This window comes from Squalius cephalus (assembly GCF_949319135.1).
Source record: "Squalius cephalus genome assembly, chromosome: 16".
In the NCBI taxonomy this organism is placed as follows: domain Eukaryota; kingdom Metazoa; phylum Chordata; class Actinopteri; order Cypriniformes; family Leuciscidae; genus Squalius; species Squalius cephalus.
Genome location: NC_137137.1, coordinates 17,146,858 through 17,161,894, shown reverse-complemented (window position 1 = coordinate 17,161,894; position 15,037 = coordinate 17,146,858). Strand labels below are relative to the sequence as shown.

The window sequence follows — 15,037 nt, the reverse complement described above, 5'->3', positions numbered from 1 at the left end:
TGTTTTGCACTGTTTTATTTTATTTAAAGGTCATCAGATGAAACTAAGGGTACGTTACATGACAACAATGTGCTAAAAATGGAAAACGATGGACGACAACGTTGTCAAAACTATTCCGTTCACACAGATGCTGTATTATGATGCCAGGCCAGTAATTGGCACGGCCACTTTGTAAAGAAACACTACGTGCCTATAAACTGAACACTTAATTACCATGCGCATGATGTCACCATTTTCACAAATTTGTGTTTTTGTAGTTTACACAGAGGCAATAACGGTATAATTTTCAAAAACTAGCACTTAACATCCAAAAGTTCATGATTTCAGGCCTCCAAAACGCTGTTGTCATGTAAATTGTCGTTGAAAACAGTGTTGTGTAAACTGCCCCTAAGTCATTGAGGTATATTAAAAGTATAATAATAATAAAAAACTGCATTAAATAAAGAAATAAAATGACTTTATTCATGGTCAGTGTTTAGATATGGGGATTCAGTGAGCTTGTTAGAGCCGAGTCTCCAAACACATTGGTGTATGAAGCCTTCAGGTAGTGGACGTAGTTCTGCAGACTGCGGTTGGCGCTGTTCACCTGCTCCAACTGGTTCTTCGTGTCTTGAAGTTTGCACTGAAATCGCTTCTCCATCTGAAAAATTCAAACCCAAACTGTTTCTAAAAGGTGCATCTATAAAAATTTGACATGTAAAGAAAATTCCTTATTGAATAGACTGAAGTTAAACATTTGTAACACAAAACTTGACTAATCTCAGTTTCTACAAGGGATTTAAAGTTGGAAATTACAACACTGGAGGAAAAATAATGTTTAGCTCACAAAAGCATTGACAGTTTTTCCTCCCACTTCATATTTCCATCACCACTTTTGTGTTTGATTGCGGTTTCTTGGAGGGACACGCAACTTTTGCTAGAGAACAGAAAAGTGTTGCAAGCAAATGCAAAGTTTCTTGGGAGAACGCAAAATAATGTAAATATAATTTTTCCTCCCATCTAATTTTTTTCCAATCACCTTGTTTCTTTTTTGGCTGTGGTCATGTCAAACAGAAGCACAGCTCAAAATTATTTTCCATTGTAAAATTGTATTCACAATATAATTCTTTGATTTACAGAATATTTTTAAATGGAAAGTTTCAGCTGAGAACACTTACGTCATCTTTGCTGCGGCGCATCTGACCCAGCTCGTTTTTAGCCAGGCTCAGCTGGGTCTCCAAATCCAGCTTTTTGGACTGAGCCGAGCGTTCTTTGGACAGCACCCGCTCTAGGCTTTGCTCCACCTGTGAACAAAGCCCCAAAATGAAAAGCATTTATACACTAACCTCACCTCACACAGGTGTAACAAAACGAGCTTCATGTGAACTGTTCTGAGACCTGTCTGTGCGCCTCCTCTCTGGTCTGCTCCACCTGTCGGGAGAGAGTGTCACACTCTCGGGTCCTGTCCTCCAGGCGCAGCTGTGTGGTGTGGATGGTCTCTTCACGCTTGGCGATGACCTGAAGCAGATCCCTGTTCTGAGTGCTCACATCCTCCATCTTCCTGTGTGCCAGAAATATGACGAAGCTCAAATACCGTTAGGAAATTTAACTAGAAAAGGTTTTAAGCTTCAGCTTTCTTTGTGTGTATGGGTTTATGTTAAAGACCCAGTTAAATTATATTAATTTAGTATATTGTTTTTTAATATAATTATTTTTTTTCTGTGTTGGCATTTCTCGTTGAGACAATGTCATCATTTTGATTTAATTATTAGACGAGAAGGAATAAAGAATATTCATAATTTTGATTTTCATAAGGCCTTTTAAAGAAGAAGATAATGTTATCAATATATTTTGATTAATTAATAGATAAGGAATAAAGAATATTCCTAATTTTGATTTTCATAAGGCCTTTTAAATAAAGCAGAAGATAATGTCATCAATATATTTTGATCAATTAATAGATAAGGAATAAAGAATATTCATAATTTAGATATTCATAAGGCCTTTTAAATAAAGCAGAAGATATCAATATATTTTGGTTTATTCTATACAAGAAAAGGAAGTTTAAATTATTCATAATTTTGATGTTATAAAGGTCTATTATAATATATTATAGCAGAAGATAAAGTCATCAATTTTGGTTTATTTTATAGAAAGAAATTTGAATAAATATGCATATTATATGTGCAGCAGACCTTTCATTGCTTTCCATTGATCGTTTCAGCTGCATATTTTCTTCAAGTAGAAATAAGTTCTTCTCCTGGAGGTTCTCTATTTTACAACTCTGCTGCTCCATCTACATACAAACAGGAAAATGAGTCATGAAAATAAAAACCCATCTGATTTCAGCATAATATTTGTGGTGTAAACATCACCTTGTTTCTGAGCTCAGACAGAGTGCTGTTCTGCTCTGCATTTCTTCTGTCCTGGATGTGCATGTTCTCTCTGGCCTCCCTGAGCTCATCATCCAGGCGCTTCAGAGCTTCCCGCAGCATCTCCATTTCCCTCAGCCGGGCCTGGAGCTGTTTGCGGCCCTGTTCCACTTCTCTTTCCACCTCCGTGCGGTCACTCTGTGCTTCCTTCTCCGCCAGCTCCAGCCTCAAAGAGTATTCCTCGGATTCCAAACGCGTCTTTTGCAGCTGAAAGAAATGTGAAGGGTTAATGTACTATGACTAAATGCAGATGAATTGTAACAAGCTGCAAGGAAGGTATGTTGAAGCACCTGACTCTTGTAACCCTCTACCAGTTTCTCAAAGTCTTTGAGAGAGATCTTCAGCTGCTGGACCTCTGACTGAGAAAAAGACAGCCTGTCCTCTGCGGCTGACAGCGTGCTCTAATAGAGACAAAAATCACAATGAGAATCAGAGCTTAGATGGTTTTGTGAGAAAAGTCTTTATTGAGTCTGAGTTGTTGCCTTGAGTCTCTGGTTCTCCAGTTTGGTAGCCGTGTTCTCTGAGGTGAGGGAGTGCAGATGGCTGAGAAGCCCCTCTCTCTCAGCGCAGGACTTCTGCTCACAACTGCGCAGCTGTTCGCTCAACTCAGTGAGGCGACTGCAAAGAGAAGAGCCCACGATCACTGTCCATTATGAGATCCGCCAAATATAACAATCAGGTAAAAAATCGAAACCGATCATATTGCAATCAAAAATCCAAAGGAAAAAAATTATGTTTTGCAGAAAGAACATACCTCAATTCTTAATACCATAATGCAAAAAGACTATTATTCTTAAAGTCTCATTATTGTAATGTGAAAAATATAAATAAACTCTAAAGTATTTATAGACAACTGTTCTAACAAATGCTGTTGAACATTCTATTCATTCTATTCCGTCCTTCGGATGAGACGTTAAACCGAGGTCCTGACTCTCTGTGGTCATTAAAAATCCCAGGATGCCCTTCGAAAAAGAGTAGGGGTATAACCCCGGCATCCTGGCCAAATTTGCCCCTTGGCCTCTGTCCATCATGGCCTCCTAATCATCCCCATATATACTGATTGGCTTCATCACTGTCTCCTCTCCACCAGTAAGCTGGTGTGTGGTGGGCGTTCTGGCGCAATATGGCTGCCGTCGCATCATCCAGGTGGATGCTGCACATTGGTGGTGGTTGAAGAGATTCCCCCCTTCTATGTAAAGCGCTTTGAGGTCTCAGATAAAGCGCTATATAAATGTAACGAATTATTATTATTATTATTCATCATAGAATTCTGAAAAATAAAATTATCACCGTTTCCACAAAAATATTACGCAGCACAACTGTTTTCAACATTGATAATAATAAGACATTTTTCTTGAGCACCAAATCAGCATATTAGAAATGATTTCTAAAGGATCATGTGACACTGAAGACTGGATTAATGAAGCTGAAAGCTTTGGCATCACAGGAATAAATCACGTTTTAAAGTATATTAAAACAGAAAACAGATATTTTCAATTTTAATTATATTTCACAATATTTCTGTATTACTTTTTACTGTATTTTGATCAAATAAATGCAGCCTTGGTGAGCATTAGAGACTTGTTTTTCCTTTCACAAACATTTTTTTTAGCAAAATCTTACGGCCCAAAACATTTGAATGGTAGTATACATCAGTACATCATTGTATAAACGTGCTATAATGTATTATGATAAAAAAAAAACATGATTAAGCTAATACAATCATCATTACAAATAATAGGAATCATAAAACTTTGTGTGTGTGTGTGTATATATATATATATATATATATATATAATTCTTTTTTTTTTTGTGTGTGTGTGTAACGTATATATATATTGAAATTAAATTACATTTTATGGACCGGCTGTGTGAGATTCACCCAACAACACAGACCTTTTTTTTTTCTTTTCTTTTTAATGGACAATTACGTTAAAAGAGAATTTCAGAAACTCAAAGCTCACTGATGTATAGCAAGCATCATAAATTACTCAGAACATAATTCATGCTAAAAAAATAATAAATTATAGACATGAAGACTAGGCTGAGCTTAAGTGAACACTAAAAGCAAGTTAAGAGAGTCAGTCACTGACTTATTTAAGGTTGTTATCTCCAACTCCAGCTGGTTTTTCTCTCTGTTCTGTTTGAAGTAGCGTTGCTGAAGCGCCTCAGCATTGGAGAGAGCCTCTGCTAACTGAGTCTCCTGAAGAAACCACAGAAACACATCAGTCAAAGTCTGCACTGCATGGGTCACACAGGCCAACCACAGAAAATCAGTCTTTCAAAAAAACAGTAAATTGTGATACAGAGTTCCCGGAGAAGTAAATATAAGGGGTCAGCACAATGACACAATACAAAGAACCTTTGGAGAATTATGTCATCAATTAGCACTTTGTAAACCATTAAGGTCAACAGAAACTTTATGTGATTTTTATGAATCCCTGAAGCACATTTAACATTGTTCTTCTGTATACAGTACCTTGTCCGAGAGTTGTGCAGAGAGCTGTGCAGCTGCATTCACACTTTGTTCGGCCCGCTTCCTCTGGTCCTCTGAGACCTGTTTGTGGATGTCTCTGTCTCCTTCACAGTGCTGCTTCAGCTCTCTCATCTGCTCCAGAAGGCCTTGAACCTCCTCCTGCTGATGCTGCAGTGTCCCTTCCAGCTTCTGTGCCACAGTACAGTACAATCTCTATGAGATATCTCACTGTATTCATGTAAATGAAAACTATGAATCCGCAGTAAAAAGTTGCCTTACTTGGATCTGAGCCTCCAAACGGTTATTTTCAGCTTCTTTCTTGAGCAGCTGGTTCTGCAAGCGACTGCGAGTGGATTCAAGAACCTTGGACAGCTCTCCTGTGGTCCTCAGATGCTCCTGTGACGACGATCACAAAACACCTTCTTAAAACACTTCCTGTTTTAAAACTCAGCAACACAGGAGCAACTTTGATGCAAATTCACTATGCAAGTATTTAGAAATGCAGAAGAGCTATTAAAACAAGCCATAGAAGAATGTTATGCAAACGCATAGAAAAAAATAAGAGAAATAGTGAGTGGAAATTACTATTACCTTTTCAGTTTCCAAATTCTCAGCTATCTTGTTGGCCTCTCTTTCCCTGTTGTTGAGTTTAGTCTCAAGTTTCTACAAGAGAAAGTGACAATAACTAGTAATACTATCAACAAAGTATTTAAGGAAAACAAAACCGCTCTACATTTCAAGCATTTAACAGAATATTGTAAAATAATATTGCAATTTAAAATTAAAATTAAATTGTTTTGTATTTTAATATATTTTAAAATGTAATTTATTTCTGTGATTTTCAGCAGCCTTTACTCCAGTCTGATTCATTCTAATATGCTGATTTGGTGCTCAAGTAACATTTCTTATTATTATCAATGTTGAAAGTTGTGCTGCTTAATATTTTTGTGGAAGCCCTGCTATATTTTTTCCAGGATTTTTGATGAATAAAAAGTTCAGAAGAACAGCATTTATTTAAAAATAGATTGATCACTTTAGATCAATTTAATGCATCGTTGTTGAATGAAAAATATCAATGTATCAAGCTCACAACGATGTTACAATAAGAAGTCATACCAATAATACCCCAAAACAATATAAAAAAGTATATACATTCACAACACAAAAACAAATGTAGGAGTTAGATTACAAACCCTTTTCTCAGCCTCAGAATCAGCTAGTTTTCTCATTAGCATCTCCCTCTCATCAGACATCCTCAGACCATCTGTCTGTGGTGAAACGTTTTTAAAAAAATTTTTTAACTACACATACACAATACTGCAGAACCAATATCCAACCCCAAAATTTGATACATTTAGTTTAAAGGAAGTCTTGTGTACCTCCCGCCCATGCTGCTCCCTCAAAAGTCTTCTGAGAGTGCGATTTGTGTCCAGAAATGTGTCCAACTTCTGCTCGAGTAGCTCATGTTGACGGCCCAACTGATCAGAGTGCGTCTTTGACTGTTTTTTGTCCTGAATACACAAAGTGTATGCTTTTTTTATTTACATGAAAAGATTTCAGAGGTAACTGCATAGTTTGTCGATCTTCTTACCTTCTTAAGTTTTCCCACGGTTTCCCTCAGAGCCGCCACTTGTTTAGCTGCGGCCTGACCATCTATCTCAGCCTCCACCAGTTTCCTCAGCAGAGTTTCCATCTCCTGGTGAGGAGGTCCTGTTTCGGATCTGTCCACATAAATCACGTTTTAAAGTCAGCATGATGTGACGTCCAAGTGAAATGGACTTGATTTTGTCCATCAAGACTTGATTGGACGGTTGTGGTTTGCTATTGCTGTGATGTCATGTGAGTGACAGGTTGTCCCGCCCTCAAGCCAGTAAACACATCATCAGAGAAGAGATGTTGTTACAAGAAGGAGGAAAAGTTATTTTGATTAAAGATTATGAGGGCACATGAATTAAAACTATAATAATGATGTGCACAGATAAATAAGAATAAAAAAATAAGATTTAATAGTGACTTTAAGCATTCAGGCCAACGACCTAAAAGCTAATGTGACAAATTAACCTGGAAGAACTATACCTCATTTGTCCAGGCTCACCCTGTGTCCCTTCTACAGTGCTACGCAGATCAGTATTTTCACACTTTGACCTCCTCAAGTCCTTACTAGCTTCCTCAAGTCGTTCCTCGTGCTGGTCAATCAAACGCCGACAGGCGCTTAACTGCTGTGATTGATGCTTCAGGTGGTCCTCTGTCTGCCGTAACTTTACCTGTGGAGATTTTAACATTCAAATCCAATTGTGAAATCTATCTTATTGTCATGATTATTCACAATCCATACCTCGCTTTTTATACTGTCAACCTCTGACATAAGGCTTTCAATTTTTCTCTCATATTTGCCAAGTACTTCTCTTGCATCGTCCTCTTCACTGGACAGGTCGGTGAGCCGGAGAGGAGGTGAGGAAGGGTCAGCGGCTGGTGCCGGGGAGATCTCTAAGCAGCGAGTAGCCCCCTGATGGGAAATGTTGTTATTAAAGTCACTATGAAATCAAATTTGACAATTCAAATTTTTAATGGAATATTAAATAATAAATTATTATTTTAAACTTAATGTGCCCTTGTAATCTTTAACCAATGACGTTTACTGGCGCGAGGACGGGACCTGTCACTCAAATCAAATCACAGCAACGGCCAACTTCAACCATCCAATCAATTTCCGATTGACAAACTCAAGTCACGCCCTACATTTTTTCTTGTTCGCTTGTTCTTGTTCGAGCCGTTTAACTCGGATGTAACAACAGGGAGAAAAGACTCTCACTCACAACTTACGTTTCATGACGACTTTAAAAACAGTCATTCATTCAAAGTCTTTTTTTTTTAAATAAATAACTTTTAATTATTTTAGGCTACTAAATAAAGGTAAATGGGACTAAACAAACCTCCCATCTGTATTCTCTCCGTCTTGAGGCTTTTCCAGGAGGAACCCAGGGAGCTCGGACCTTTACACTGGAAGTGGATCGTAAATTGCTCACTTTACCCTGTTGAAGAAAAGAGTTGTGATGAGTTGTTTCACTGTCTCATTAAACCAGTGAAGTTGATTTAAACTGGAATAGTAAAAATCATCCAGTCTGACGACTCTGACCTGGCTCTTCTGTGGACTCTTTAGGTGGACATGCACAGATGTTGAGTCTGGGACATGAACATGGACGGGCGGAGAGGACGACCGTGTTTTCATCCCTTCAATTCAGTACGGCGGTTTTTATTTGTTTTAATAGTATCTAAAAGTTCACCAGAAGTGTATCATAAACTTGTGGGAAAAATGAAATAGGGGTGTTATGAATCATACATACATGTGTAACGTTAAACAAGACTAACGTATTTGTCCTCAGTCAAGTTTGTTCCTAATCAATCCTTTACTTCTGCTCATGCACTGCATATTTATACGGCCAGTTAAATCCTCCTGATCAAAAATACGTTGAAAATGTATTTATGTACTTTAAAAATGTAAGTGATACGAATACAAACGCCACTAACCTCAAAGCAACGCAACGTCCCCCGTGTAATGTTGTTTGCAAATACCCGGTAGACTCTCGCATGGACAACAATAGCCGCCAATCAGAAACGCGTCTGGCGCTCTGAGTCCCGCCTTTAACGTTCTATATTGCATCTGATTGGCTGGTTCGAAACTTCAGCGACAAAGGGTTGAGAAGTGTGTTTAAAACGCCCAATGAACTGAAGCTTATTAGGTTTCTATGTCAACGACGCGTTGCTATGTGCAGGCACCGCTTTCTCTGGCATTTGTCTGTAAAATTGTTGCATAAATATATCGCCTTTTTATTAGCAGTAGCATAAAAATATGACAGGCTACAGACAAGCAAGCTGACAACCATCTGCTTGAGATTTTTAATTTATTTCATTGACAAATATTTGTCACTTTTGACAACTCAAAAGATGATGCATAGCGTTCTTGGTGAATTATTTAGCAACTTTCACATAAATCAGTAATATCACATTTTAAGTTAAATTGAGAACCCCATTTTGAAAAAACATTAAGTAACCTACAGATTTGAAGGTCACTGCAACCTCAGATTGAACGTTTATGAACAGTATAACCCTAACAGAGGTAGACATAATTAACTACTAACGTTACAAGGGCTGAGCTCATCTGCTTAGTAACTTAAATACCACTTGATGAGAGTGGCAGCACTTCAATATTACAAAACAACAATTCAGAAGAACAAGAGCAACATATGCAAAAAAAATTAACCGTTATTTGTTGAAAAATAGACCAGATCACTAGACTATACATTTGTTGAAGCCCACAAGAACAATTCCACTTCAACCCATTCACAATGTCTGTAGATCATATGAGGTTGTTTTACTTTAAAGAGCATTTGTTTCAGGTAGCACTTTGCTTTCCAAAGTAAAAGAAATAGTTGAGTAGAAAAATCAGTTGAGTAGTAAAGCAAATCATGGAGAGAGAACAAACAAACAGGAAAAGCACTTTATGCTGTTCTGGATGTGTTTTTGTTGATCTCTTCAAATTAAATAAGCTCTGTGAGTATAGTCTGAGCAAAGGAAGAATGGAAGCCAGTTTAATTACTGGAAAAAAATAGTCTTTTAAGATTTGCATAACCAGTACGCTACCAACATATGGCAAGTTGTGCAGTGGTATTAAGTGCTTCAAGTTGTTGCAGTGATGACCGAAGCTTTGATTTTATGACACTTGTTCTGTGACCTTCTGCATACGCCGGTACCAGTTCTTCACCTTGGTATGTTCCATCATATCATCAAATGCCTGAAGGCCTTCCATAACCCTCAGAACACCAAACACGGCCTATGTTGAAAACACAAGGTACAAGAAGGATTAGATATGCCAATAAAATAAAATAAAAAGCGAATCCAATTGACATTCCTCAAGCAATTGTGACACTGGGAAAAATATACACTACTGTACACTAACGTTTGGGGTCAGTAAAAAAAAATTATACTTTTATTCAGCAAGTATGCGTAAAATTGACCAAAAGTGACGGTAAACACATTTATGTTAAAATGCTACAAACTGTTAGTTTCAAATAAATGCTGTTCTATTCATCAAAGTGAGAAATAAAATGTATCATGGTATCCACAAAAATATTAAACAGAAAAACTATCTTTAACATTGATAATAAGAAATGTTTCTTGAGCACCAAATCAGCGAAGGTTTATGAAGGATCATGTGACACTGAAGCCTGGAGTAATGATGCTGAAAATTCAACTTTTCCATCACAGGAATAAATTACATTTTAAAATATATTCAAATAGAAAAAAAAAATATTTTAAATGATAAAAAATATTACTGTTTTTACAGTTTTTTATCAAATAAATACAGCCCTTGTGAGCATAGGATATCTTTCAAAAACATTTTTTTTATATCACCAACCCTAAAATTTTGAACGGCAGTAGTATTTGTATTTTATTTGTATTTTATTTATTTATAAGGACAGCGCACATTGATCAACATTACTGTTAATGTGCCAGCATTAGCCTACTGGCTAATTTTCAACTGCAGTCCTTCGGCAAGATGTTTAGAAACCTTTAAAATTATAAAATATACAGTAAACAAAAAGTACCTCAAGACACGATAAAACAACAATAGTGTATTTTATATATCTTTAATAAAATTTTAGACTGAAAGAGAAACACATACCAGATCTGCAAGGTTGGGTTGATCACCTCCCATGAATTTCTTATTTTTTCCAATGGCTGCCACCCAATCGTTGACGGCCTTGTAGAGATCCTGTCTGACATCATCTTGCAGATGGTGTCTGTGTAGTATAATGAGGTTAAACTTTTAATGTCAAAACATTTTTGTCAAATATTTTCATTATTTACTAACCCACTGCCCTAAAAAAAATACCTATTTTTCAATCTCTTTGAAATGACCCACATGGCAGCAGCTCCGAAATACTTAGCAAAGAAGCCCTCAAAGGTGCTAAATTTGCCTTCTCGCACTATGTAGTCAAAGGATGCGAGGGCTTCGGTCGGCGTGCGGTAAACATTTGGGGAAATTAGGTGCACCAGCCAATCATCTGCCCACTTCCGCCATTTAATCTCCTCTCTGAGCAAAAAGTGTTAGTGAGATCAACGAACAAAATCATGTTTGACACCATAAAAGTTCATTAAAAAAACAGAGACTAATAAAGCTATCACTATCAGACATAACTTATTTGCTTTACTTTCTGGTGTCTTTTCCAGGATATAGATGATCAGCTTCATCGTCATGCACCATGACCCAGTACTTATTGCCAAACTCTTTCACGTCTTTCCCACTGTCGTTCTTTGCCTTCATCTCAGGATAAAAAGTGAGGATCTCAGATATTGTTTTCTCCCTAAAAGAAGCAGTGAATAGACAATACAAATTTGCATTTATATTTACATTTATTTGCATAAGCATTTTTTTTATCAGCAAAGCAATTAGCGCAAAAGAGAAAACAGTGCTAAAATGTTCTCACTCTCAATCGATGACATATAAAGTCATATATGTCTTTATGATACTTTATGATAAATATAAAGTCATAAAGTCTATCAACAACATCCATATAAAAAGATAGGCTACTCACTTGGTGACCAGGTATGTCTTCAAAGCACTAATAATTACAGAAGAGTCATTGAGTTGCTGTTGAAGAAATAACAGAGAGGGACTTGATGATCTGAAGAATCTTACTATTCATAATCATAATCAGGAAAGACATCATCCGAATAGCTACATACCACCGTCTCGTTCACCATCAGGATGGGAACTTTTCTGTAAGTGGACCACTTGATCTCCTTTCGCATAACGGGATTGACCTCCACAATTTCATATGGCAGACCATGATAATCCAGAAAGGCTCGCACCTTGCTGCAAAACGGACAGGTCTTATACTGATACAGAGTCAATTTAAGACCTGTCCCCAGCGGTGCCTAATCAAAACAAGTTAACAAAACAAAGGTGAGCAAGCTAACCCAAAAAATGACATTTACTTTCTATAGTTTCATGTCAAAAAGGGTAAATGTTAGGATATCCAGAAATGTAGCACATAACTGAATATTTACATCTGCTTTTTCCTCTGCAAGGTGACGCTGAAGCGTGAGTTTGATGGTCTGGTATAAGCCGAAACCACCACCGAGCAAGAAGGCGCATCCCAGGACTCTGCCACTGCCACGCACCGGTGCAGCGACCAAAAGTCTGGATTTAAATCCCGCACCGCCGGTACCGTAAGCTCTTCCCTGGCATCTCGTGCTCATTCTCGGCACTAATGCTGCGGTGTTTGTTACGCGGCATTTCGGCGTTTCGAAAATGAACCGACCGACCTTACTAAAAGTTCTCGCACAGGCCGCCGCCATCATGATTTTACATAAACTCCCGCAAGTCTACGGCAAGCGCAATGACAGCTGAACACAATAGAAAATGCTACAAGCTAAAGTTTATTTCCACCAGGGGGCGCGTGAGGCTCGAAACCATTAAAATCTCAGAACTTTTTTTTATTTATTTTTTGGTCTTTTTAGAGATATTATTGTTTATGTAAAATATACTTTTAGTTTATATATTAATTCCGTTGGAATTCAAATAAAAATCTTCTTCAATAATATCAGGGCCACAGATCAGAGTACTGATGATTTTTTAAAGAAAATCAGGGGTTTTCAATAGGATTTGAAGTATAATTATTAGAATGTAAGTATTATAATATAAGAAGTATATAGCAGAACAGAGCTAGTTATTGCCAATAAGTTAAGTGCTAGTTATACCCACGTGTGTGTGTGCACGTGTGCATGCATGCGTGTGTGTGTGTGTGTGTAATTGAGTGAGTGAGTAAATATGTGTGTATTAGGAATATAGATTGTAAACCTATTATCTGATCCACACTCCGGAGCAGAAGGTGGCGGTAATGCACCAATAAGCTGGATGCCACCGTAAAAAACAAGAAAGAAAGAAAGAAAAAGAAAAGGTAATCTCAGGGGTCAGGGGTCAGGGGTCACGCACTTTGGTCTGCGGCTACGCAGCCTCATATGCAGCAGTGTGTGATCTGTGTTGTGACATTCCTCCCATAACCATCATTAAAATTTGTGTGACTTGTGGTTTGTCCCTCTCAGACCACTGTTGGTAAATTCTCAAGCCTTGCCGTTTCAGAGATACTCTCTACTCAACTTGCCATGACAATTTGGCCCTTGTAAAAGTCGCTCAGATCTTGATTCATGCACATTTGTCCTGCAACCAACACATTGATTACTAGAATTGATTGTTTGCTCACAATCTAATCTACCCTGTTAGGAGATGATCATTGGTTAGGACTGGTCATAATGTTTTGGCTCATCAGTGACAGTGTATATATACATATATAATTATTATTATTATTTATCATTATTATTATTATTTGCATATAGTGACTCTTATTTGAGTTCCAGATACTCTCACAATCTAATCTACCCTGTCCCACAAAATTCACTAGTAACTTTTGTTTGTAATGTAAAAACTGACAGAGAAAAATAACCAATTCACGATTTTAAGAACCCTGTTAACTAGAATCGGACCTTGGTAAAATGACTATAATATAACTAAAGATTGCATGTTGCTTTCAAAAATATTTCACCAGAATAGTTATAGCATCTACCAGCAGGGATTAACTAGGCCATGCTAACCAACCAAGACTTTGACCCGCAGGCATAGCAATTTGAACAGTTCTTTTCAGGATATTCACTAACAAATTATCGATTTCAAGGAATACGACACATGTCAGCACCGCTTTCACTCCCTTTTTTCTATTTCTCAATCACTCTGTTTACTCATTCTGTGTGTGTGTTCTGTTCTGATATGGAAACAGGCAAAAGGAAAGTGCACTGCGTCAGAAAAAGGGGGACACGGCATTGTTTAACTGACATTATAAACAAAGGAAAAGCTTTTAAGAATGTGCAGACAGTTGTTTACAGCATGTTATAATCGATGAGTCATTACACAATAAAGAGGATGCAGAACTCTGGCAATAGGATGTGTTATCATGTCACTGCATGTCTCACTGGTCTTACAGTAAGAGGTTCTAATAGTTACAGCTATTGCCAATGGCATATATGGCTGTAGTGCCACATGATCTCGCAAGACTTTTTGGCTGTAACCTTTTGGAGGTCTAGAAATTATATATTTGAATAGAACCATTCTTAACAGCAGAGGAGCTGTATTCATGCTGCTAGAACAGTCTGCGTAAACATGTGGTTGTTAAGGTACGGCATGTGGAAAATTTATCTTGACAGAGAAGTTTCCCATCTACGTGTAACGTTTTTGTTGCCAGTGTCCCAAGGCCGAGTGGAACATTAAAACGAACAGCTCCAACAGTTCCTCTCCAACGCCACCCTGTCCTGCCTTTGTGTGGAGTTGGATCTCTGAGGGTGTTCAGACAGAAGCTGTGCTTCCGTTCGGTTACCTCTCATTCCACCCAAAACACAGTTCTTTTTAGTTAGAGAGAGGGTTTTTTTTTTTTTTAAAGCAAGGGTCCTTAAAAGGGGGTCTTCAACTGTACTTCAGTGGGTCCAGAAATTGTTTAGTGATCTTACTAATTTTTGTGAGAAAATGAAAACTAATACTATATATAGTACATACCTATCTTTAATACTATCTATCTATCTATCTATCTATCTATCTATCTATCTATCTATCTATCTATCTATCTATCTATCTTCAAACATTCTGGCTAGGCTTTTTCAAGCCAACTTCAAAGTTTGTCTACAAACTTTTCAATCTGGTTTTAATTGATTTGCTATGTAAGCATCAACATCATATAAATTAGAGATGCACAATATATTGGCACCATAGTGATCACTGTCTTGAATTACAGATTTTGGAGTTCATTCATATTGAACAGTATTTTACACGTCTTCTGTTCTGTTGTGCTCTCTACAATTGTTAAAATGTTTTTGAAAGTCTCTTGTGCTCATCGGGGCTGAATTTATTTGATCAAATATACAGTTTTATATAGTTAAATATTATTACTATTTATAATAACTGTTTTCTATTTTAATATATTTTCAAATTAATTTATTCATGTGATGGGAAAGCTGAATTTTCAACATAATTTCTCCAGTCTTCAGTGTCACATGATCCTTCAGAAATCACTCTAATGCTGATTTGATCAGGATTCTTTGG

The 15,037-nt window shown here is 37.3% G+C and overlaps 2 protein-coding genes across 7 annotated transcripts; both read right to left on the bottom strand.

Annotated features, from left to right (window-relative positions):
• Nucleotides 1–6: 6 nt before the first annotated feature.
• On the bottom strand, nt 7–8,491 carry odf2b (outer dense fiber of sperm tails 2b). 6 transcript variants are annotated; one of them, XM_079896007.1, is made up of 19 exons: nt 8,416–8,491; nt 8,018–8,159; nt 7,821–7,919; nt 7,223–7,393; nt 6,964–7,151; nt 6,479–6,608; nt 6,267–6,398; nt 6,081–6,155; nt 5,479–5,550; nt 5,167–5,283; nt 4,891–5,076; nt 4,505–4,614; nt 2,894–3,029; nt 2,702–2,812; nt 2,355–2,618; nt 2,175–2,275; nt 1,378–1,540; nt 1,158–1,283; nt 7–640 (listed from the first exon to the last, which is right to left on the bottom strand). In XM_079896007.1, the coding sequence occupies exons 2-19, from the start codon at nt 8,114–8,116 to the stop codon at nt 476–478; spliced, it is 2,445 nt and encodes an 814-aa protein (XP_079752133.1). In that variant the 5' UTR covers nt 8,117–8,159; nt 8,416–8,491; the 3' UTR covers nt 7–475. The 6 variants fall into 6 exon arrangements, with proteins under 6 accessions (XP_079752133.1, XP_079752135.1, XP_079752136.1 ...); XM_079896009.1 differs by having other exon boundaries at nt 7,821–7,922; nt 8,024–8,159; XM_079896010.1 differs by having other exon boundaries at nt 8,024–8,159.
• Nucleotides 8,492–8,696: 205 nt separating this feature from the next.
• ptgesl (prostaglandin E synthase 2-like) lies at nt 8,697–12,313 on the bottom strand. Its single transcript, XM_079896004.1, has 7 exons — nt 11,959–12,313; nt 11,635–11,826; nt 11,484–11,539; nt 11,100–11,252; nt 10,781–10,981; nt 10,571–10,688; nt 8,697–9,718 (listed from the first exon to the last, which is right to left on the bottom strand). Exons 1-7 carry the CDS (start codon nt 12,250–12,252, stop codon nt 9,599–9,601), a joined length of 1,134 nt encoding a protein of 377 aa, XP_079752130.1. The 5' UTR covers nt 12,253–12,313; the 3' UTR covers nt 8,697–9,598.
• Between the last annotated feature and the right edge of the window lie 2,724 nt (nt 12,314–15,037).